Consider the following 26,922-nt stretch of genomic DNA (forward strand, 5'->3'; position numbering starts at 1 on the left):
TTTTTTTTTTTTTTTTCAAAGGAGGAAAAATATGCTGGTAATGGTCTCGCGTATACTTTATCTCGCACGGGGCACGCATGATTTATCTTTCTCGTACGGAGACAGACCAACGAGCTATCTTTGTTTTGTCGCTTTTTACTGTATTCACTAACAGCGAATAGTATAACCAACCGGATTATAAAGTCCTTGTAATTTTAATGTTAATTTTACACCCCATATACGCAAGTAAATAAACGGATTTTTCAAACTTTTCGACTTCAGAATCAAGCCAGTATGTCGATGAGCGGCAGCTTGATGGGCTACGAGAACAACAACGACGTGCACAACCACCACCACTACCACCACCATCACCAGCACCAAGCCGGTAGCGGGAAGCTGAAAAAGCCGGTGAAAGCACTGCCGGTCGTGACGAGCGTCAACGCGGCCGGGGCTACCTCGGTAGCGGCTACGGCTGCAGCCCCATCGGCGACGGCGGCAACCTGCGGCAACGGGGGGATATCCCGAAACTACAAACACTCGCCAAAGTCTTCCGCGTCCTCGAGACCGAAAAGGCGCGGGGTCTGCGGCCGCGGACACGTCAACAGTCTGTGGTCCGTTTGGTATGGCATCATCGCCGTCGCTTTTCAGGCCTACATCGCTGCCAGGTGCATCAGGAGATTCATTGGTGAGTCGCTGCTTACACGCGTGCCTTTATACTTATGGTTGTCCATTATCCTTTATGATTATTTACTTAACCGTATCGTCTACGTTTACAAAAAATACATTATACTTTCATTCTCTCTTGTATGTAACTTTCAATAAATCTAACATTTATTGTGTGTATAATTTAATCAATGTATAAATTAGCCATTGTGCTTTTTCTTGTCGCGTTAGTTACTGACTAAATGTGCGAGAAAAAGAGAAATAAGCGTCAAGTTATAAATCGTTTACGGGATAAATAAGCCATTGCGGCTACATTTTTTTTACAATACCATGATAATCAAACGTCGACGAATCTCCCGTACGTACTTCACATTTGCGACTTTATACGAGTATGTTAACGCACATACAATTACTCGAAATTACTATGCGAAAAATACAATCGATACACTGGGAAAGGTGTTTGACAAAAATAATCACAACATTTTTTACAAAAATGAATAGACACGTGTTTGCGTCATCGGAAATTTTATCATGTTTTATAAAGATTTAAAATTACAATATCCCAATATCTTGTTTGATGATGGACTTTTTCACGCAACACTTTAGTGCACTTGTATCCTCGAGTAAACGCGAGTTGTACATACGCGTATAATAGTATATATCTACTTTTGAGTGTTGTATGTAGTATACGTTCAAAAATAGAAGAAAAAAAAATAGCTCGTCGAGAATAACGTTGAGGTTGAGGCTTGACAAAAGACAAAACGCGACGAACACGTAGACTTTTTTAATTAAGGTATATACACCTACTCTCAATTGGGGCGGTAGCTGCCTTGCCTTAATTGCTTGCGACCGAGTGCAAGCGCGGGCCTGTACTATATATGTGGGTGGGTTCGCGATGTCTGCGCGAATTCGAGCGAAAAAGGAAAGGAAAATTATAATTAGCCGCGCGCGGGCCTGGAAATAATTTCCAAACTTTTCCCTCCACTACCCGAATCGCAGCTTATTTACCACTGATTGCTAAATTTTCCCCACCTCTCACTTTTACGCGAAAAATCGAACTTCTCTACCACACGCGAAATAAGGGACAATTTTCGACACTGCCATTCTTGTTCGCGTAGGAAAAAAAAAAAAAAAAAAAAATCGACATCATTTGCTTAAACGTACGATTTCAATCAACGACCAAATTATATTTCAAGCCATCGATGTAATTTATTATTGTGGTGTATACAGGAGTAAGTTTCACTGTAAACAGAATGATATAAGAATGGTTCCCACTTTCCACAGCATTTTTGTCCCTGCCGTGGCCAGCGGACGCGCCACCGCCAAAAATCGAGCTCCACTTGTGTTTGGTGCTCGCGGCCACTGGGATCCTTTTGCTCCCCTTACTGCTGGCTGCGGCGTTCCTCAAACTCGGCAATCTCGCCAACGACGGGATCAAGCTCGGCCGGCACGTCAGCACCTGCAGTAAGGACCCACCCTCGGCGCTGCTGAACAACAACGCCGACAGCAATGGTAGGTGTTGTTTTTTTTTTTTTTTTCAACTTACAATTATTTCCCCAAAAAAAATTTTTCCCCCAAGAAGAAAGAAAAAGACTATTGTGCAACTATAACTCCCGAAATTACATTTGGTTTCAAAAACCTGAAGCCTCCGTATAATATACTTATTATTGTATCTGCCTGCCTTTCTCTCTCACTTAATCACGAAATTGTATTATTTCCCTCGCGTCTATGTTCTGTCTGTCTCGAAAAAAAAGAAAATGTATGCGCTGTTGTACGTGAGAGAAATACGAATAATAACGGACGTATGACAAACGCGAAAGTGTCCGGCACGGCAGCAGGACCGGATGGATATGAGAACCCCACATAATATGCGCTTTACATTTACTTAATAACTAATAAAATTATGATCCGTGGACCCATAGTTATACCCATGTAATGAATTGTATGTATTTAATACACGATATTCATTACAGAAGACATTAACATCTTTGATACTTATTATTATTATTATTAACATTATTTCATGCAGCAAATATCGTATATATTATTACCAGGGCTGGTGCATAATCTTTGGCGTCACGGTGGTCCCACAGCCGCCTTTGTCCATCTCTGCACAGCCATGTGCTTCTTACTGCCATCTCTGCTTATGGAGGCGCGGCTCATACACGCTGGATTTCTGCCAAAAGGTACGTACTATCCTGCGTTACAACGTGCGCACCACAAATTTTTCTACCTCCCCCCACCCTCCTCTGCTATACTTCATATCTATGCGCGTATATACGGAAATTAATTTACGAACCTACATTTTAAATGTGAAATGATTAGTTCGCGCAAAAAAGTAATCATAATAGAAATATTACAAAAAATTGCCATCTAAGAAGAAAGCATCTTTTTTCCCATGAGCTTTTATATAGGTTTACACTGTAAATCTAAATGTGTTTAATGTGTTTAATTACACATGTATAGCGTGTATTTTATTTTTTAGCGCGTATAAATAGAAAAATATGATAGACAGTATAAATAGAGTAATAATTTTTCGCACGAAAAAATGAATTATTTTTTTTAACTGGAGATTCTGATGCCACTATAGTTTCCATCTGATCTATGTGTACGACTATGCTGTGAGTTGTACTGAGAAGTGTTTTTCCTTTTCACGCGAACACAGGATAGTTTTCTGACGGCTTTTGTTGTAGTTCCACTTACGTTTATAAATTAATTGCCCACAATCACTTTCAAAAATTACATACACAACGCGCCCAACTAAAGCTTGTACAGCGACTTTAATCTCAAATTTTTACAAGTTGCTTTAAACTGTAGTATCGTAGTGAAAATTAATTTAGTAAATTTTTTAACGAAGGTGATTCAGGGTACAGATATACTATGACAACTCCAGATGATTTAGTTGGGAGGTGGAGAAACACCGCTATATCTACCCAATTTGAAGTAGAGAATAAAGTTCACAAAGAAAACTTGGGGTTGTATGAACTTGAGTGGCATTGATGATACTCCGACAATGAATATTCTTTAATTTTTGGTCATATCAAAACGACAACTCCCCGAACACGAGGGAATTGAACATCGCTCGTTTTTAGTTTTAGATTAACTACAGAGTATTTCAAGCAGGTAGCAGCAGCCGGTTTTTAATATTGAATCAAACGTTTTGCAGGGAAAATGAAAGAAGAAGGGTGTCCATGTATTGTGATTAATTTTTTACGAGAGCGTTTTTGCAGCTAAAGGGGAGAGTACATTATATAGACATGAGAATAAAAGAGCAAATAAATTCAAAACCACTTCAAACTGCGATGTACTTATGTAAAACGTATAAAAGATACTTTTATCTTTTGTGGGTGTACTCGGTGCATTGGCAGGGGAGAAAGACTCTCGTGTATTCGGGCGGCGTATATATGCATATTCATGCGATTCCCCTTTAACACGTATAACGAAGTTCGCTCCAGCCGACGTCGGCTATTTTTTTTCCTTTCTCAACGATGAAACTTTTTTGCGTTTGTAATCACTATTTAAATTTTAATAATAATAATTATGATGATGATAATAATAATAATAATAATGTTTATAATGATGAAAAAATGCAAACCAAGTATTATTGCGTGCACTACTTTTTGTTGTTTGGCAAAGAAATAAAACTGACCATAACAATGGTATTCGAGGTGATATTAATGTAATGGTAATAATAATAATAACAATAAAATCAAAAAAACCGAGGCAAAAGTCGCGCGGCGGACCTACTTTATAATGAAGAGTGAGAGGTACATTTAATGATTTAATAATTATGTAGACGTCTGGCACAAAATTATAGCTACGCTGAAGTAAGGCTTGAATACTACGATTTAAAAAAATATAGTCTTATGTGTTGGCACTTTAATTTGTGGACCACGAAATTAAAATGCTTATAACTTTTTGAAAAACAAGAAAAAAAAAAAAAAAATTAAAATAATAAATTTTACTGACTAATCACACAATAACAACAACCATGAAACAACCAACTGTTCGGCAAAGTGATCAATGCTATTGTTTCAATATTTAAACCTTTTATTCTTATTCCCTGCATGTGACTGAACTTAATTTAAAAAGCGGTAATCAAACGAAAAAATTTTTTTTCAACCGTCCAAGGGGAGAAATGAATCAAGAAACAATAGAAAAAAAATTACCGGAGAGAGAAAAATCACAGAGGGAGTTTGAGTGAATCTGATTCGACATGAATGGTACAGGTGACAGGGTGGAGTAAGGTTGAACGGGGGGGGGGGGTGGCTACTGCAGCAGGAGCCATTAGAGTTATTGGCTGCCGGTTTTGTGAAGAAACAGAGAAGAGAGGATTACGAGTCCTTGCGCTCTTCTTAGCTCATCTTGATACGCGGACGAATCGATCCGCTGCACAGACGAGTATATATACATACCCACCTATGTATAGCAGGTACATAAATCCCCGGAAGCAAGACGGAAAAGAGCTGATTTAATCAGCGGGAGAGACGGAGGACGAAAAGTAATTTGTCGGATGAGGATGTTGTGAATGTTCTTTCCTGCTGTAAACTTATACCTACTCCCTAAAGAAAAAAAGCCGGAAAAAGTGACTGTATATAATACATAATTATATCTTCACTGCTATCCTTATAAACGGGAGATTAAGTCCCATCTTTTTCTCTATAAGTGTGGAGTTACAAGCGTTGGAGCCAAAATTTGATAAAATAAATACAACCACCAAAAAATATAATTGTTACATCAAAAGTCGCTAATATTTACAAAAGACTATATTCTTTGATATTACTAAATTCTACGGCGACATTCGTACGAAACTGTATTCTTCGCTAACTCTATGTTTGGATCTACCTGATGATTTATTACAAGCATCCACAGTCGTGAAAATTGCGGCTAAGAAACTACTGAAACATAGTCATTGGACATAATTATATTTTTTAACTAAACCTGTATTACAGCTTACTTAGTTTTTACCAATTTTGTAAGATGGTTAATGATAATTTTTGTAAATCATTTGTTTATTTTATCTATTTTTTTATGCAAAAAGTTCAAAATTACAGTTTTCAATAAATTTTGAGACCTTCTGAAAAAATATTTGTACTTCAGATTTTGGCAAAGCTCTGACGTTTGAAACTATAGATGAAAACGTTCTTTTCGTCTCGAACCCGTGTAAGGGGGGGAGAGCATTGCAATCGAGCAAGTAGAGTAGCTCAAATTTTAGTCCAACCGCGAGGGAAGTCGGCACATGGATTCGCTTCATGCGTTCGCGAACTTAATGCGATCGGTACTCTCGAAATTGATCCTTACAAAGTGTGTTTTTTACTATGCTGTAAAAATTGGTACGTTGGTAATTTTTTTCTTGACTTTTTTCAATTTTTCATTTTGTCAGAGACACTTTTGTTAGTACGAAGGTTATATTACAATTACGATAATTATACTCGAGAAAAAACGAGTAATCTGAAAAATAAGAGAATAGAAACATAAAGGCGTTCAGTCGAAAGTAGAAGCAAGTGATTATTATGAAAAAATTCACACATTTGATATGCTTAAAAATACATCAGATCATTATAAAAGATTAAAGTATTTTCATTATGCTACTAATAAACTAATCAAATTTTTTTTCCTCATATTTAATTAGAAAGATTCAAAACCGTCATTTCCATGCAAGAATAATCGTAATTGTAATTTTTGCCATATTTTTTATCACCGTAAACTGCGGTGACAACACGTAATTTTTTTAAGAACTCGCAAAGACGTAAACAACACCATACCCCTTTTTGTCCTGAACCCCCTGGTCACTTCCGTACATGTATAATTACGTATCGGCCTTGCTCTTTCCACTTTATTTTGCCTCGAAAAAGTTGAATATAATTAGCCAAAAAAATGTTGCATTCTTTTGTACAAAATATCTAATAATGACGCCACTGATTTGTTTGCCTCGTTTTTTGCCATCAAGCGCAATAATGATGTATTGAACCATCATCATCCATCCTTCGATCCATAAAGAACAATTAGTAACTCTCACTATCACAGTTGGCTACTGCGCGGATAGTCATTTTTTGTTATTTTTCTTATTTTGAAAATTGTTGTACATGCCGGTCTCTTGCTTCCGGAAAGGAAGCGCTGCCCTTCATAAATATATCACTAGCCTGAAAATTTAATGCCGCCTGCCGGAAAGAGAGAGAGGGGGGGGGAGGGTAAGAACCACTGGGAATATTTTTGTTTGGAAAGCAACGATGATTGAACGAGGCGTTTTCTCACCGAAAGTCAAGGGAAAGAAGTTTTCTCGAGCTCACTCGTAATAAATCTAAAAGGATATATGCCCACCATATATACGGGGCATTTGTGGCCGTATCGATTCCTTCTGTGCGAGCTAAGAGAAGTGAAAAAAAAAAAAAAAAAAAAAAACCATCTGTAATACCCCAACCCCTGCAGACTCTGCAGTATAGTTTCGTTTGGCAATGATGATCTTCATTGAGATATACTCTCATTGAGGTATGAATGGTCCGCTTGAAAAAGACAGGCGGTATTCACAGCTAGAGAAGGTTTTTCATGCGTAGCACATTTTCTCCCCCAACCCCCGTTTTCTATCATCGCTTCGCGGGTTTTTTCCGAGACTACTCTCTCGTAAGAAACGAGATAAGCAGATTACTTTCCGAGGCACGAGCCAAATGATACCCTCTGCTGCTTCGGTTGGAAATTTTATGTAATTTCCGTGAAATTAATGGGTGATTTTTCAAAAGAGAGAGAGAGAGAAAAAGGAAGATTAGGGTTTTCCGAAATTTTACTAGGGTAGAGACAGCGAAAATAGTATATAATATACACCGGGAGAGGATTACTTTGATATTACGCAAAGTGTAAATTCACCGCGGGGGGGGGGGTAGAGGGGGCAAAAAATAATGACGTCCACATGGGTAAGCTGTCGAGGGCTATGAGCACTCCGTTCATGCGAAAAATTGCAAGGCTCTCGGTAAGTAGGAAAAAAAAAAAAAGAGTTCTCGTAGGTACGAGCGGATGGACATTTTTTGCATCCTCTCGTCATCATCGCGAAATGTACGAGCATCCACGTGCATTACTTGAAAGGTATGAAGAGGTGCAGAGCGCCGGCAGTTAGCACTTGGCCCATTTTCCTATACCTCTCGTCTCTCTCTTTCCCAGGAACATATACAAGTATATTTTCCGGAGCTTCGCTGACGACGACTGCGAATTGGCATCGCGACGCTCGCATGGATGAACAAAGAACAAGTACACCAGCGGAGCAATCTTGCGCTCCTTTTTTCTTTTTTCTACTGCCCTACTGCCTCCGCTCTGGCTCGTTCATTATACGCGTACATGAGCAATTCTATGAAAAAATTTTTTCACTATTCCAACAAGTTTATCAACAATCGTTGGAAAAGCATCTATCGCCTCACTTGCTGTGCGTCATATTGACACTTTTGTGAAAACAGCTCTTAGATTCTAAGCTTTCAATCGCACGCGAAATTCGCCGCTTTTGATTATTTCTACAGTCAACCATATTTCTACTTTCAATCGCGAAACCTACGACTCCTTACATCTTCTGGTGAACTTTTTTTGTTGAAAAAATAAGTGAGCACAAATCCTTGATGCGTAAAGCTGCCTCCTCGCAAAAAGTACGTTGATTTTCGTGGCTCGAAAAATTTTATTTTCCATCAACTTTCGATACCGAGATAATGGCCAATCATTAATAAACTCTGGTCTTTAGTCGCACGTATTCAATGATATGACTACAAGTGCTGGCAGACAACTTGCAACTACTCATGTACGTGCAAATATGTAGATGCATCGCTGCGCGTCACAACAAACCACCACCAGGAAGTGTTGGAAATTCAAAAAGCATCCACGGGGGAGGGGTTGCAAACTTTTGCAGCAATGGCCTCATTTATATTCATAACCGTGGGGGTATGGGTGCGACAGGAGCGGGCGAGGCATCAAGATTTTTAAATATTTATGGGACTCGGAGGAGAACGTAATCTCGAGCTTCCATGTATACTCGTGCACCATAAACACCAACCGCAGCTTCCTGCCTGCACCTTCGGGTTGTTTTTTATTTACAGCGTCGCCCGGGAAGGAGAAGAACGGCGATTCGGCTGTATAAAAAAGGGCGGGGGGGTATGGCAACTCGATTTAACGTGCAAAAAGGGGACAATTTGGCTCCTAAACAACATTGCGCATCTCGGACGAGCTTAGTAAGAGGGAAAAATCATTCAAAGGGAGACGGTTCCTCTTGCCGGACAGCCTTTGCGTATTCTACAGGACAAAAGGATACAGACCACCAACCAAACAGTTCGGGTGTAACTTGATTAGTTTACATTCAAGTGAAGGCTTTTAAACTGCTCTTTTTTTTCATACCATCGCTCTATGTGGCAAAAATCACTTACAATCGATTAAAAATTATTCAACGGTAGAGGTAAATTTTTTAGAACACAGAACCTTGTGGACACTAAGATTCAACCTTTTACTCTATCACAAGTAAAATTTTCAATAAACTCTTTATTTTATAAAAAACCAGTCTTCTTTTTCAATTTCATCTTTCAAACGGTTTTTAAAAAATATAGCGACGGCTGCGAAAAGATTTATGCGCCGAGGCGAGCAACTCTGTAATTTAAATAACGTTTGTCCTCGGGGTAAACTTTGAAAAAAAATCGTATTGAAAAAAATCGCCTTATCCAACTTACCGAGTCGGTAATTTGAAAGGCTAATATTGAAGCTTCCGATCGAGGCAGCGGAGTTTCCAAATCATAAGGATTCAACCAACATTACCCATGCACTCAACGCACTTATTTAACTTTGAAAGATCCGTAACTGCAACGTCTGTCCCAAAAAAAGTAAATGTAAACCATTAATAAAAATTATTGTCGCATCCCACGCGGGTACCTCTGTTTGCTGAGGTCCAGCTACAGCAGCAGCGCTGGTTGAGGGCAGGGTCAGGCTGGGCTTCCATAATTCCCGCGTATTATCGAGTTAGCTCCCTCGGGGAATTAACTTACCTTAAATTGACGTTCGCTCGGACACTTTGAGCTTGTAGCTCCAACGTTAATGTATTACGGCCGATTGGCAATCATTTCCGTTTACCTATATGCATGTTCCGTCGGTTCGGTATGGAATATACATCTATAATAGCCGCGTAGGTCCATAATTCGAGGAAGAAAGACTTTGCTTCCGTGCCACACATCCGCATCTTGTACATGTACAGCAAGAGAAGGGGAGGGAAAGAGAAAGAGACAGTTTTCACACCAATTAGTCGAGACAGGATCGAGTCTCCCCCTGTCCGAGTGGAGAGAGGGAGGGGGGAGAGTCTTGACCAGCGCTGACGCATCAGAACTAATAACCTTTTGTTTTAACTAATGAGGTCACTCTACGTCTGGCTCTCTTGGGACTCACCGTATAGTAATTCGTGCCTAGTTTTTCTGTGACCTCGTGTTTTGCTCACGTAGATTATGTTTAACTAACGCCGTGCTTTCTTGTGTGCTCTTTCTCAATCTCGCCTTCTGATCGATACGCCGCGGTATATTCACGTGTTCGCGACCGCGACGCACCAGCGTCCTCGTGGACACACCGAAGTGATCCGTGCCGCACGCGATCGGTGGCCCAGCCACCCGCGACACCGTCGCTCTCGCATCAGCGCGAACGACCATAGGTCAGCGACGCGCCGTCAACGAGCAGCTCTGAGTTTCATTCACACATACACACACGTTGGCTCACATCTTTGTACTGTATTTTTTGTTCTTAGTTTATTCAGTGTATCATTTAACGTTCGAAATATTCAATTTAATTCAGTTGCATTTAATCCGGATTGTATTTGTTTTTATTTCATTGATAAATTGGGTTTTTTTATGCCTCCCGGCTTTTTTCCTTAAGTGCAGTTTTTTTTTCTTTATCCTCTTCCCATAAAACATAACTACAAAGCCTAGTCAAACCGACAAGGTTTCGAGCGTACAATGCACATAATATAGGCAATATAGTATATTTTGCACACCCCACCGATCCTTTGTTTAAAAAAAATACGGGAGAAAATAATAATATTGTATAATTCACTGGGAGTTACTTTGGTTTCTCTCTTTAACTGTTTGCGGTACATTTGCGTCAAGAGTTCAATCTCGCGTGTCACGCCATGACTTGTTAACCCTTGCACACACGAACCATAACAATACGCCACTGGAACGAAAGAGAAAAAATTTTGAGAAAGAGAGAAACACAACAAGTTCACATGAACCTAGTCCAGTTCCAGGATACCACACGGTTCTCGAGTTGATAAAGGCCATTTCAAGTTTTGGAGATTAAGTATATCGTGAGGCGCGTGCGGTGGAAAAAAAAGCGCCTCCACTCAATCTGACGTACTTTTACGCTATCCTCCATACTTGCACTCTCCGCCGCTCGTTTATCACTTTTTCTCTTTCCCTTTTTTTTTTCCTCTACGTACGCCCACGGCATTACGGGAAACGGGAATCCACGGAGAGTCATAACAATAAAAGATTCAAGGGATAGGGAGGGAGCGAGGGATAATTTGACGGCGTTCGGGGGATACTTATTTGCGGTCTCGCGGACCGCAGACGTTGGGGTCGTTGGAGGCTGGAGGAAAAAAAATTGAAAAGAGAGAGATGAAGCTTGGAGTATGTAGAGATGCAGCTAGTGGAGGGAAGGAACGTTTGTTGTCTGCCTTATTGGTTTTGTTACTATTTTGATGATAAACAAAGTTCCCCATCGATTTTATGTCTATTTATTTTGCACTTTTTTTTTTTTTTTTTTTTTTTTGTTAGAATTGCAAATGAAAAGTGTGCTCCATATATGTATTCTGCTGATTTATCGATGGAATTAAAAAGAATGTCGATCATCTCTCGGATCGTGAAAATGAGGTGGGGGGGGGGGGAAATGCTTGGTTCATTGGACAGCGAAATTGAATACCTACTACGTACGGCCGTTGGGCATCGATTTAATTCCGGCGCAAAGCATTACACAAGCTCCGATAGTTCAATCGGGGGATATTTTCTCGTACGGTGCGCGCGCCACCGCGTAAACTCGTTTGTACCAAGTGAACGAGGTGTATTGCCCTCCTTGAATTTTCATCAAACGCGTTTGCACGTAAAGAAGTACGCGTGCCGTGGGAAAAATTCATCCTCGACATTTGTATCATATAGTATTACCCTCGAACGGTACAAAAGCCTTAATTCGTGAAGATTCCTTTATTTTTTTTTAACTCTGACCGTACGTAGTTTTGTACAATTAAAATAAGAGGGACTACTACTCGTACGTACACCCCCCAATAACCCATTAAATAACGAAAAAAAATAGATTTTATCATTCCAAGAGATGGTCCGAAAAATATATATAATGTAATCGAAAAACGTATACCTACTAACATTATCTGCAGTTTATGCAAAAGCCTTTTTGGAAGGCAATCCGCATCTGACGTACGGCAAGTATTCAACAGACGACGACGCCGAGATCGTCACGTTGTACCCCAACGCGTCACCTCCCGATGGTACTCAAGCGGCCCTGATTTGATATAAGTGTATAAAAAGCATCAGATCGAACTCGTACGTATATATTAAGGGAAAGTATAGGTACGAGAGCTCGAAGGCAAAGAAAAGAAGAAGGAGAGATAAAGGGTAGAAGGGTACTCGTCCTCCAGTTTGCCATGCAAATCAAAGAGGTATATATGTTATATACATAAGATAGGTAGATACACGACGACAGTGAAATACAGGGCGCTTTGTATAATTCATAAGGAGGGAATGAGCGCTAAGTAAGACGAAGGAGGAGGAGATAAGAAAAATCATCCACTGCTTCACTTGACGTTGCCCATATCTATACCTCTTAAAAAATGTATTTAAGTAAAAGGGAATGAAGGGGATTTTATTTTCTCTCGAAATAATCAAGTGCGTCTTCGTGTTGGGAAAGGTCTGAAAAATATCGAGAGTCATCGTTTGAGAGAGAAAATCCAGGCAAGTTGATATTTATAATGTAAGACGGGCACGGACGAGTCTACGGATGTACTTCTCGGAGGGCATTATCGAGTCGTGGGCGCGACGCGCGTGAGAACCCGATAAAACATACAGAGTCGCTCGCTTGTTTGCAAGTGGTGGTGGGAGAGGGATTGGGCGACGAGATTTAATTCGTTTGATTTGATTCATTGAATTCAACCGCGGTAAGTAGAGCTGCTCTTTTCCCCTTCACGGGAAAATTGTCTGTGCGCGCCTGCGCGCAACAAGTAAAAATTCGAGCAAAAATTAATCATTATCTGTTTTTTTTTTTTTTTTTTTTTTTTTTTATACATATACGTCACAACGAGGTATACTATATAGTACGAGGAGACAAAGAGAACACGGTTTGAATAATGAGCTTATGCTATTACGAGGACTGTTGTGACGTTCAAAGGAACGGATAGGACACTGAGAGCTGCGGGGGGAGTTATTAACCGATTATTCTCTGCTCTCCTTCCTCTTGCGCTTCTGTCGCAAGCTCACCGGCTAATCCCCGGCTATACTTTTGCTGGGGGCTAATTAATCGTTTGGCGACTAAGGCTTCTTTCATCTCTTTTTTCTTCTTCTCCTGGTTGCAGTTTTGCGCTTCATAGGGAAAAAAATATGTAAAAAAATGAAGAAAAAAAAAAACACAAGGATTCGAGGGATAAGGTGACGCGGATTTGGCTGAGGCGCCTTGTCTCATTTAAATTTACTAGGACAAAAAATGTAAAATTATTATCTGAGCTGTCGAGATGATTTTTATCATAGAGTGGGAGTTTATTATTTATCTAGGCTATTTCGAAGAGTTGTCATTTTTATTGAGCTCGGATATCGAGTGTCTTTTGACAAGTTTTTATTTTTTTCAGAACTAACAATTTTTAGATTTGCAATAAAAAAAAAAAAAACATCTTTTTTGTTTAGTTCAATCGTTTTTTAAAATCAATGGTGTCGTATTGAAATTCGAAAAAAAAAAAAAAAAAAATCAGCAAAGTAGTCTAAGCTCAAAATTTACCTATACTCTCTTTATCCGTACTTTTGAGTTGTTCTTCATACAGATGTACAATAGTTACCGCTAAAACCACAGTCAGCAAAAATATTTTTCAAAGTGCGACAAAAAAAAAAAAAAAAAAAAAAAAAAAAAATTCCAGAGGAAATTATAGGTTAACAGAAGTGAAAAATTGTTCTCTCTCGGTATGGCACGCGCACACGACAGAGACACTTTTTTTTTTATCTCCCTTGGTGTCTCTAGTTTACGGCCTCTTTAACCAAAGAATACGGAGCAGAAGCCGCCATAGAACTGCAGGGCATATTAAGGAATCCCTTTGTGCGATACTCCTTGCGATGGAGGAAATTTTTCCCTCGCGGGTGCAGAAAGGAAGAAAAGAAAAGACGAGCCTTTGACGCCGCTCCCTCTCGTTCGAGAGCAAACTCAAAGCGAGGTGTTTTCTTCCCTCCCATTTTTCCATCGGTCGGCTTTTTTTTTTTTTTTTTTTTTTTCTCGTCACTTGCTTACTTACTTGCAGACGTTGATGCTGCTACGCCGGAGCTTTAACCACGGATCCATGGGCTTTTCGCGCCATGCGGGCTCGTTGCGATTTCGTTTCAAGGATTCAAGTAAATTTAAACTCCTTCCGATGCAGCACTCGTGCATTTTAAATAATCATAAATCCCGTTCAATTTTTTCAACAGTTAGCAGTTTCGCGAGTACACATATTTAACCAACTGGCTTTAGAAGGAAGAGCTGCGCGACCCTTGAGAGGAACAACTGATATTTACTTTAAACGATTTTTTCGTTTTCAAAATCATCACTGTTTATAGTTACGCAAGGAACCCTACCTCTTTCTCTCCCTCTGATGTGAACATATTAAATTTGCAACGAAGCGTCACAAATGATTCACCACTTCTTTTTCCAAACAGATGCCATTTGGCGCACAGACCTCGATTGGGTCGTGGTGCACCGCGACCGGCTGGTGGTGCTCAGCTTCATGAACATTCCCGAGAACTTCAGCCTAAGCGTCAACCCGACGAGCTACTACAGTACCTCGCAGCCGTACCTCGAAGACGAGCTCGATGACATTGTCAACGGCACCAATTTGGAATCGGGGACGCACGTCACAACAGTCGGTCCCGTTGTCTCTTCCTCCGCGTCGTCGCCTGGCACCGAGGCTCCTCCGCCGACCTTCGACACGTCCTCTCCGACCGCCTCGACCACCACCGACAGAGATCCAGAGTCCACCGTTCCCGACCTCCTGCCGTACGCGTAATTATATTCACCAGCGTACCCAATTAACAACTCGAGTGAGTAACGATGATTAATTGCAGTGGGCACGTGGTAGCTCCAACGCCATCGCCGACAAGCAGTGCCGGAGTGCTTTTGTCGCTGCGGAGACCAGCGTCGGCGCGGATGAACGCGAGAAACGTCCGGAACAGGCCAAAGTACAAGAAAAACAACGGGTCGCCGAGAGGTAGGTCGACCTCCGGCGCTCCCGGGCGAGCCGGGGGCAACATGAGCGCCCAGAGCTTGCCCCTGACCTTCAACAGCCTTGCCGATCTCGATCGCCCGGAGAGCCTCAGCCGTGACGAGCTCGACGAGACGAGTGAGTGTTGTCGTCGTGTGTTTTTTCATCTATACATACATTTACCACCCCCCCCTCCCCAAACGATACATCTCAAGGTGACTTTTCGATCCAATTAGCCGAGGAGTACTACGGGCCGGTGACGCTCGAGTACCTCAACTACGCGATGGCCCTGGTGGTCTACACGGTGCGATACCCAGCTGTCTTTTGGGCCACCAACAAAGCCCTCGGCACGATATTCAGCGTCCAATTGGTCGCCAATTCCGCCCAGAGCCTACTCACTTACGCCGGCATGTCGGTCCTCTACAAGGTACGTACACACCCTATCTGGCTCTCTCGCTGTCTCACTATCTACATAATTATGTATCTCTCTCTCTCTCTCTTTCGTTTTCGTAGGTCCAGGTGCTGGGGCCCCTCAAGGTTTTGCCGTTGCTGCACCGGCGCGCCATCCCCACGGCGAGCGCCCTCTCGAATTTCCTGGGCGACCGTATCTTCCTGCTGAATCCCCACGTGACCCTCGTGCTCTTCGCCCTGTCCTCCCTCCTGGTGGTCATCTGCTCGAGCATGGTCATGTACCTGTACGCCTACGGCAGGTACGCCACGTTCCTTAACCAAGAGCGCGAGCGCCGGGTCATCCTGGCCAAGGAGAGCCGGGCCGAGGACACCAGCTGGACGTACATAACGCACCCTGCTGCCCTCTGCGTCTTCCTGGCCATCGGCATATGCAGCGCGCCCCTGCTCTACGATTACTCGGTCGTCTACCGAGGGAGCCTCGACGGCGCCGTCCTCGCGTGCATGCTCGCCTGCGTCGCCCACCTCGGCTTCTGGCTGATGCTATGGCTCGCGTTGGCCGTCAAGCGCCGCTGGACGTTCAAGGTCCGCGTGACCATCGGCAGGGCCACGGTCAGATCGGCCAGGTCCTTGAAGCTGGTCACCGACGTCGACCTCATGACCGCCGGGGCCAGGGACGACGAGGAGTCCTTGGGCGCCGCTGCCCCGCTTCTCGTGGTCGGCAACGGCAGGACTTACACCGTCGCCGAGACTAGTCCCAAAAAGGCCATAATGGGGGTCATCCAGAAGGCGGCGATGGACCGCAAAGCCAGGGCGCAAGGTATACATGTACCTCCTACTCTTGATGTCTCTCTCTACCAGAGATGAAAACTAGTGTATTTGATGGACTCTTTTTTTTTTCTTTTGTTTATTGTCACAGGTGGCGCGATGATGGACTCGACGGATGGCGGTGACTCGGCGGCCGACGGGGACGAGCAGATTTACTGGCTGAGGCCGAAATTGAGGCCGTCGCCGGTGCCGAACGGTGGCGTAGCGAGCGCCGGTGGTGGTACGGCCAACGATAAGGGCTGGCTGAACAAAAAAATCAAGCAGAAGGTCACCTTCAATGACTTGCCCAGTACGTCGAGCTCGCGGTAAATACCACATACTTTTGATTAAAAGGTGTCGCTCGCACCGTCGTTGCTACTATCATTGTTCGTTCGTTGCATCGGCATGTATACATTCACAAACGATAACACTCATACATATTCATATACTGTAGCTGTTTCTTTGTGAGTCTGTGATTTTTTTTGTTTTTTTTTGTCTCATTAACTCGCATACAACACCACTGTTTCTACATTTTTTGGGACGTTTCATTTTTGTACAATATAATTATACTTACCATGAGCTCCAAAAAGTTGAGAAGCGACAATCATGCACAGTAACATAATTATACGCGTCGGACTAATTGTGTGTTTGAGCATATCATGCTGATCCGGTGCTCGCGAGTGATGTCATTAACACTCTCAATTACAAACTTATGTGTATAATACATCAAAGTATTGGGATTTAGGACGTACTATCATGTTTTTTTACATTTAAATTAAAGTCGATAAAGTTCAAGTCTTATATCTTTCGAAACTACGTTGGCACAAAGGTTTCCCTTGACAAATTTTTAATTTTATTTATTTTAGTGAATTTCTAGCTGCAATATTCTTTTGTGCAATTGTTCATACATTTTCCACACAAAAGGTAATGGTAAAACGTTTAGCCAATGTATCCTCTTGCAGTCGTACAAATCTCAATACTTAACGAACAAAAAAAATACCCGTGGCTGCTAAAACTTTTTTTTATAAAAAACTAATTTCTAACAAGCTTTTATCGATACGTAAATCACATGTACATATAGTATGTATATATTATCAGTGAATGTAGTATTTGAAGCTCACGACCATTAATATTATCCACTGTGTGACATAATTCTAAATTTAAGTTAATAACTTATCAACATATATATATATATATATATATATATATATATATTATGCCGTTACGTAAGAATAAGAAACACTAATGTAAATATAATCAACATAAAAATTAATTCATATTTAGAGTGTCGTCTAATGATAAAGACAAATTTGTACCTATATAATATAATGTAAATATATAATCAAGGCATTCGTGATGCAACTCAATGCTCGAGTATAACGCAGAGTTTATCGACGAATTCGTGATCCCATACACACAGAATGTACATATATATTGTATACCTCGCGGATAACTTCCCATAAGCTCTCATATTACATCCCTTGCATGCGTGCGGCTAAATTGAATTTCATATTGCTTCTCAATCCAGCATCCTTATACATACGTATTCCTTTCCTCTCTCTGCTTGTAGATTTTATGCGATAATCATTCCGCGTCAAACTAGTTCAAAATATTATCAGTTTTTGCAATCTCTAATACATCAAGTTTAATCGACATTATACATATGCCTCATACGTATGCTTATTTCTTCGACATCGCTTTCATAGATTTACACCCCCTTGAAAACCGAAAGAACAAGTCCTATGTCTTTTAATTGTTGTGATTCCTGTAAATGTACATACTGTTTTTGACTGTCATTTCGCATCATAATTAATGTATGTGTGTTTAGTTTAGAACTTAACGAAATATTTATTATTTTTCACTAGTATACTTTTTTACCACTTATGTAAAAATTACTCCTTAATAAAAACAATTTATTACTGCAAAACTTTTTTTTTTTTTCATTTCTTTCTTGTGTTTTAGCTGTACTAGATTTATGTAGTCGTAGAATCACATACTCCAAATATTTACAGTAACCTGTGAACACTAAAATAAATACAAGAAATATTCATATTTGTTAATTCTTTTTTATTAATTGCATTAACTTTTTTCGAAATTCAAAAAAAAGTGTATTTTATTGAAATACATGGTTTTTGCAACAACAAAAAAATAGCAGAAAGTTTATTAAAAATTAATCGTACGCAATAGTGTAAATACAAGTAACAGTGAAAATTAAAGAATTTTTTTGTTTAAAAACTGTGCTGTTGATGGAAACATCACAACTGATTTTTTTTTTGTACCAATCTGGATGAGCCAAAAAATCAAAACAAACATTCAGTTTATGAAATCACTTGGACCTCATTATAGAAATTATTTTGAAACCATTTGTAAAGGTACATAAGCTTACATGGCTCGAGATTTTATGAAATTGCATTAGAAATCTCATGATGAAATTATTGAGTCAATGGAATCATTATGGAATTGAAATCCAAACACACCTTGAACGTATAAAATCAAAAGAGATGGTTGATATTGTTTTTGAATACCAAAAGGCATCCTCTAATGTGCGGTAAATTTGAACACTTTGTCTCAAACCTTTGATACACGTATATCATTTTAGAGACTGCATGTGTACCTACATATACCGGATACGCGAAAAGATATGCTGAAGAGCTCCTACATAGTCGCGGTTTTCTCACGCGTATATGCGATCGGAAATTCTTGTGTCACTATACTTGCAAAGATGGTTAATTTTTTAACAATATTCGAGCGATGGAGCCGCAAATGTTGATATACAATCTGTCGCGAATGCAACATCGGGCGTCTCCACAAAATCATGATTTTTTATTTGAAGAAAACGTAAAATAAACTTTCATCGATCGATTGCTTACTTTGGCACTAACAGTGATAATAACAGTGATAAATCGGTCAAGGACAGTCCTTGCGCCGACCTCTTTTTTAACCCACAGAATTAAGAAGTCTCAAGCAGTGTATAACACATTACGTATACGTGACACACTCACGAATATAATTAACCATCAGAGAGGGTGTGCAGAAAGGTCAACAAATACTTCGACTAACAGTGCCTTATTTCTTCGTTTTTTTGTCTTTTGACATGTAGCAGTAAGGGAAAGGGCAGACGCGGTGTCGCTGATGGTGGTGCTCCCGAGGACGACGGCGACTATGCGACCCTGCGCGAACTACCTTTACACGAACTGAACGACGACACCATATCCGAGGAAAACAAGGTACAATAATCACTGGATGTTTTTTTTCTCACCATGTACATTTTATACATGCACGTAGGTGTAAAAAAAAAAAAAAAAAAAAACTCAACTGCACGTTTGATTTTGTTCTTATTTTTTTTTCTCCTCATTTTGCTCTAGCAGTGGGGAGGATGGCTGACGCCTCGTAGAGAGGATTTTCCAAATTTCACAAACGTAAGAACAAAAAGAAGCACGCTTGCCCTTGTTCACTTGCTTATAATCAATTACGCTTTAAGAACTAACAATAACGTTAAACTGGAGTGGGTGTACAGCAGTGGGCGTTTCCAAGAAAATTATTTCATGATTTTATTGATTGTAACCGTTTAAGTACGTGTCTTTGCATGAATAATTTTTAATTTTTTATCATATCTATGTTTCAACACCTAACCTAACCAGTACTTACTTGCACAAGCGATGGATGTTTTCAACACCTTCGGTACCTAACCTACTTGCATGTATAACAATTAGCGCTCTCAAAAGTGGCTACAATTGAAATAAGTAATTGGGATCCGAACAATTCGAACAATAGATAAGGAGACCTAAATAAGTATGGGGTTTACAAAAATGACCATTTCGTGTAATGTTACACAGGAGTCATAGGACCTTGGTGATGGTATGTTAAAGATCACCAACTTGTATGAATTTACATAAGGTATTAAGTATGCGCCGGCGGCGTTGTTCGGAACTCAGTAGATACTCTGAATAACCACAAAAATACTCATAAAAAGGTTAATTCAATAATTTAAATCTGAGATGCTCTCATCAATTCTGAATTATTAAACTCTCGCCTAGAGTAATCAAAGTGGGATACTTATGAGACACGCAGTTTGCAATCACCTAACAAATCGTCTACACATATATTCTTGATAGTAGGACCATTATTGTTTCAAAATGATAAATTAACAGTTGTGTAGAAAAAAAAGCTTACTTGATCAACAATGTCCAACTAACTGTATCCCCCACATGCAATCCTCCATAACTTGGGAAATCAACGAAAAACACAGCTGCTGGAGTGCGTGAGCGATGACCAGGTGACGTATTACGCGAGCGGCAACCGAGACCTGCAACCTTCGGAAGAAGAGGCCTCACCCCTGAGTCCCGAACAGCCACTGCCAGACCCACCACCAGTTTCTTCGGTTTGCCTGCAAGTCGCGGACGTTGGCTTGCCTCTACCCCTGCCGCCTCCGACGCCGACGTCTCAAGAAATGTCCCTCGTTCACTCCACCAATCCTCAGGTAGCCACAATTACTCACTTGATCCTTAACTGCACTCGTTGGATGATACGATCTATTTCACACGAAACACACTTTACCTACTAACAAACACCCGAGTGTTCACGTGTGCATGAACGCGAACAATTATAGGTTATTAAACGTGTGTTCAACATCTATACGCAAGTGCTTTTTTTTGTTTTCTTCCTGCTGCTGCCGTGCTGCCCGTGCACACGTTCCGCGAGACAGATAACAAGTGGCCAGACGCCGCGTTGCCTCCAGCGCGCCGACTCTGGAATGCCGCACGACGAACTGACGCCGCACTCGGACTCGTCGCGCTCGCCTCCCCTATTGGACGGCCTAGCCGGTAACACCTGTGCATCCTCCATCTCGTCAACCAATAACACCGAGGCTAGCAACAACAACAACAACAGCAGCAGCAGCGGCAGCACCAGTAGCAGCAGTGATAGCACCTCGTCGAGTGGAGTGCACAGCAACGCGAGTTCCCTGCAACAGCAGCAACAACAACGCCGGGCCACGAGCGTGGAAGATTTGCTCGCGAGCACCGCAACCCGGGAGGAGCTGACGTCGAACTGGCGCAGCTGTTCGCTCCAGCGCGGTGCTCAGCCACCCCCGCCTCCGACCTCCTCGTCACCTGCCAAGTTCAGCAACCCGGGCCGAGTGATCGCCAACCCGACTGCCAATTACGCGCCCAGCAGCTACGCCAGCAACAACAACAACAACAACCATCACAATGGCGTCGGCAACAACTTGTTGATTAATAACAATAACAACGGTCTGGTGGCCGTTGGGGGTGAGATGGGCGGCTGTCCGGCCGCGGCGGTGATACTCGAGAACGAGGCCACGGTCGTCATACGCCGGAAAAACTCGAGGCCCAAGCTCGTGGAGCCGCCCGCCCTGAGCGAGGAGCCCTTCGGCAGGTCCACCAACATGAGGATGACCTCGTTCACGGAGAACAACGACCTGAGAGCTATACAGGCGTCCTCGGCGACTTTGCCGCATTACCCGACCCAGCCGGTTGTCAACGCCAGCAGCTACCCCCACTGCTCGACCATGCCTCTACCGCACGGGTCGAGTAACGCGAACCACGGAGGAAGCAGCGCGAGCATGTTTTCCAGCGCCGGTGGTATCATGAGCACCGGCTCCGCGGGAAGCTGTGGATCCGTACCCCGGCACCCATCAGGTAGTTAATTTTTTTCTTTACCAATACACATTTTTTTTTTTTTTTTTTGCTTGTTTAGGTTATTTTTTTAATGATTCTTTTGAACACCCCAGGTAATTTAGGTTTAGCAGGACAACAACAGCCACAGCAAGCACCACCGTCGATTCTCGGCAGTGGTGGTAGCAACAGCAGCTTACCGAGCCACACGACTCTACCCTCGCACCACAATGGCGTTCGGTTGATGCTCCACAACGGTCCCACTTCCTTTGCGAAGCGCTTCCCGCCGGTCCCGCTACTGCAGGGAGCCGGTCAGCCATGGCCCGTACTGCCCAGCGCCACGTCTGGTACGAATCTCCACAGCCTGCACCATCACCACGCGCACCACACCTTTCCCCAGGCCCTCCAGCTCAACGCGCCGACAAACGGTCATCATTATCAACAACAGCACATACAACCCCAGCCTCACTCCGCCAGGCAATCCGATCGCGACTCGGCGAATTTTTCGATGGCCAGTAGCGGCGACTCGGATACCTGCTTGCCACACTAGAGCTTGCTGGATCATCATCGCCTGTCCCTACGATTGTGTTACATTTATTCTACTTGAGACTTATTCTCATTCGGTGTTTCGGCGATCTAGCGGTATGATTGCTGTTGTTGTTGTTATTGTTGTTGTTGTTGTTGTTGTATAGAGTTCCTATTTTTAGCATTATTTTTTTTATATTATTATTATTGTTGTTATTGTGCATTTCAAAGTGCCAAGCAGCATACTTTCTTTTTTTTTTTTTTTTTTTTTTTCAAGATGCGAACGTACAATACGGTTTCATATATCTCTCAAATAGTTTATCTACATCTTTAGTTACTGCTTGGTCACGTTATTTTAATTTTATCATCAAAACGTGATGACTGTTTAAGAAAAAAAAGGTTGGCTCGTAAAAATAATTTTACCTCTAGATTTAAATGTTGATTTACCTTATTCTTCATCGACCCTGCGTACTTTTTAAATTCTGTGATTAAAAATTAAACATTGTTTTTCAATGGATAAATAGTGTCAACATCTCTTTTGTTAAATTACAAATTTTCATCACTAGATAATTTTTCACGTGAAAAAGCTGAGTTTTTCTTAAATATATAAATATGCTCTATGAGTTTAGTTAAAATTTAAAATAATAAAGAAAAATTCTTCGAAAAGAGCTAATAAAAATTGCTTGCCTAAGGCCAATAATTATCTAAACTAAATTGTCCAAGACAAACTAAATATATATACACACAACATGCATAGGATTAACAACTAACTAATAAGCCATAATCGAAAAATAAAAAAATTGAAGACATTAATGGAAATAATTTTCCTAGTTGTCGACGCAATAGGTACTTTGTTTTAAAAACATTTATCGTACATTATTGTGAATGGCAAGATTTTTTTCTCTATTCGGATGAGAATAGAGCGTCGTCAAGGAAAATCATGCATTGTTATTCACGTATTCTGTTTGATATATTATTAAAAAAAATACAGCATTCTAAAAGAAAAAAGGAGACGTAAGCCAAAAAATAAAACAATTTTTAAGATAACTAAATGGATTATATAAAATGCAATTGTTGTGTATCGCTCTCTTAAAAAGGTTCGTGCATATTGCGGAAAAGACATGTAATACGCACTTGGCATCACTCTGAAACGCACTTTTTTTCTCTTTCACATTACCATAAATATACGAGTTTTAGAGTGATACAAAGTAATATGTTTTCCATGTCTTACGGTTAAAGTATAATAATGTATGAGTATCGAGTTGAAACAATTTTTTATACGTATAATAAATATATATATAACGAAACGTATAGCTTATTATGTAAAACAGTTCACAAAAACTGATGTATATTCCGTTGCGAGATATAAGTAAATCTATGTACATTGCCACACACAGCTTTGAGCAAACAATTATTCCTCAAGAGCTTCGTTTGTTTGCTTGTTCTCCCAAAGATAGTATTTTGTACGATATATTGAGGTAATTTTAATGTGTATATACGATTATGTTAGTCATCTCTTTATACTGTTAGGATATTTCATGAGAAAAAAAGGGATTGAATCGAGGCTCAAGTAATATTACGAAAATGTGCTCTCCCGTCTATCTCAATCCCTATTATACCTGCACACACTGGATGGGGTAACTAACTGGCATGAATTTCATAATACGCACCCAGTGTCCGATTATTCGCTAAAATAATGACTTATTGATATATATTCTATATATATATCTGTGTTCTTCGATGTAACTATTTATACAGTGCATTATAAAATTATTGTCAGAGCGAGTTTAAACGGTAGAGTTTAATTCGCGAAAACTGTTTACCTTATCAATTTTATCGCTGGACTATACCTTAAATAGTCAAATGATGAATTACTGCCGCTCGTTGAGAGCACTTTCAAATTTTTTGTAAGTTCTTGTCTTTTTTTTTTTTTTCTTTTTTTTCTTGTATGTACATAAAAGCATTTGTGATCAACATCAGTGAATCCTGATGGAGTGAAAAATGATGAAACGAATATAGCTTAGCAAATGCTTTCACAGCCTACTATTAAATCATAATCGCAATGCTTGAGTGATAATTCATGGCAAATTTACAAAAAAGCTATTTTACATAACGTAAATCAGACAAGTTATAACATTAAATGGTATCTTACTGATCTTGGGTGTATAGTAAATAAGTATCGGAAAAAATGCATCTTTCCCAAAATCGGCTAAAATTTTAATGAATGAATAAATTTGGGAAAAAAAAAATTATATAAAGGATTCGTACTTTATAAAAGATATGTACTTTAAATGCGGTCAGAAAATCATGATGATGACTGGCAGAGCATAGCTATATGATATAAGCCTGACTTCAACAAGCCGATTTTACACACATATCAACAAACTGCGAAAGGACCAGCTGCGTATAATTTAGAGCAACTTATAGTGTGAAAATGAATGATAATAATGCCGGATTTTTTATAATGTGATAGGAATGTGCCGAGACACTCACGTGGAGTAGACTAACAGGCTTTCTATACACGATTGCTTTCGATCGAAGATGATTTTGTCAAATTGATATTTTTTGATCGATCGATTGCATTGTTTAGAACAGGTAGAATATCAGCTCTAGGTAAATATTGATCACATGAAATACAAAATGCCTTAAAAATTCTCTTTAAAGGTAAAATGTTTGTTGACCGACTTGGACAACATCAAGCAAACATCCAAATGATAAAATTTATCTAGTTCGAAAAAGAACCAATAGTTGGAATTTTCTAAATCTCAAGGAAATTTTTCTTTGCGAAAGATAAAAAAAACAATGTGACAATAGAAGCATTTATAAAAAAAGCCTACCTCCTTACATCTACATCATAATCACCACCATATCATGATTATCACCACTACCATATTGCCATTATCACACTTGTGATTCTCATCCTCAGTCATTATTGTTATAGCTAATTGTCATTGAAAGAATAAAGAAAAATATGTTCGTACAATTAAAAAGACATGTCGAATGTAAAGCACAACAAAATACAAAAACAGGATTAAAAATAAATAAGTGTAGTAAGAAAAGAAGAAAAGTCGTGAATTTGAGGCGGTATCTTTTTCAAGATATTTTTTTACCATTTAGAATCAGCAGTTTCCAATCGTTCTGTCGAAAATTTAGAAAAACGTATAATAGATGAGTGGATGTAGGTACTTACTTGAGATACATGTATTGTCTGCATACTAATGATGATGAATGATTTTTTAAGATCGCGAGTTTCGAAAACCAATGCGTGCAATCTTGTTACATAATATAATTATTAAAATTAGGCACTTTCCGTAAATTGGAAATTGCACATAGCTGCTTTCTTTGATAAATAATTGGCATTTAATCGAATAAAATTCATTTATGTAAATTTTTATCAGTTTAAAAAAACGTGTAGGAAGCAAGCAATAAATCATATTTGAGCTTTTAATAAATAATGCGTGACCAATTAGTTTTGAGCGTTTGATATAAATTGTAGCGTAATTTTTAGATTAGCGGTGTGGCAACCGACAATGGTTTTATGACTTTTGTCCTTTTTTTATATTTTTACACAACGATTTAACAATCATTGCATAATTTTTAGTAAGTTTGAAGATAACAGTAGCTGTCGATACGTGGTAACGCAAGGAGCTTTTCAGATTGTTTCTTTGTTTTTTCGAGTGAAGAATCTCTTTGATGACACTAAAACTAGTATAGAAATTGTGCAAAAAAACTGCTTCTTGCGATCACAAAAGAATGCATCATTATTATTGTTACTTCTCGAGAAATGTAAATAACTTCTGAGGAGACATCACTGAAAATGAGCTAATTGTAAGATTAATGTATAAAGACTGATTAGACTAGCCTCGGGTATGCATTTAAATTTCGTCGATTGAATTATTTAGAAAAACCAGCAGCAAAAACCGATGGCTTGCTCGCTCATACGAGCAAAAACAATAAATTCAATTTAAGCGCTTAACTGCAATAAGAAATTAAAATAAATAATTAAATTTTATTATTAATCGGTTGAAAGCCTTTGTGTAATCCAACCAAATTATCAAGTAATAAATTCTTACTTTTTCTTGTGTATATTATACATTTTTTTGCGACGAGATATCAAGTCTAAAATGTAAGAAAAAGTTTGGAACGCCATCATTTAATGTGTATTTTTATTGATTAATCTAATTTAGATTTTTTATATGAATGGGTGCAAGTAACGAGATTGAACAGTTTTTAGGATCGTTTTTGGACAAGAAAAGTTGAAAAAAGATAAGAAAGTATAATGTAACCAACGCAATTATAACAAAAGCGGCACTATTATCGTCACGATGTATCAATATTATTTGAGCATTATATTGAACCATTGAACTAAATGTAAACTTTGTATATTCATTTACCAAGTTAATAAAAATAAAACTATGCCACAATTTTGAGTATATACAATTTTTTTATTATTATTTTTTTCAAAAA

The 26,922-nt window shown here is 39.9% G+C and overlaps 1 protein-coding gene across 1 annotated transcript; it reads left to right on the forward strand.

Moving 5' to 3' along the window:
* The first annotated feature begins 273 nt into the window (after positions 1–273).
* Positions 274–22,480, forward strand: tinc (transmembrane protein tincar). The gene is made up of 15 exons (XM_089595114.1): positions 274–664; positions 1,927–2,154; positions 2,697–2,828; positions 14,538–14,874; positions 14,943–15,217; positions 15,316–15,506; positions 15,593–16,307; positions 16,407–16,620; positions 19,395–19,521; positions 19,660–19,713; positions 20,544–20,777; positions 21,000–21,100; positions 21,158–21,509; positions 21,570–21,954; positions 22,086–22,480. Exons 1-15 carry the CDS (start codon positions 274–276, stop codon positions 22,478–22,480), a joined length of 4,131 nt encoding a protein of 1,376 aa, XP_089451240.1.
* Positions 22,481–26,922: the final 4,442 nt, after the last annotated feature.

This window comes from Copidosoma floridanum, unplaced genomic scaffold, assembly GCF_036245765.1.
Source record: "Copidosoma floridanum isolate Cflo_tuat_1 unplaced genomic scaffold, Cflo_Japanese_pri ptg000025l, whole genome shotgun sequence".
Classification (NCBI taxonomy): domain Eukaryota; kingdom Metazoa; phylum Arthropoda; class Insecta; order Hymenoptera; family Encyrtidae; genus Copidosoma; species Copidosoma floridanum.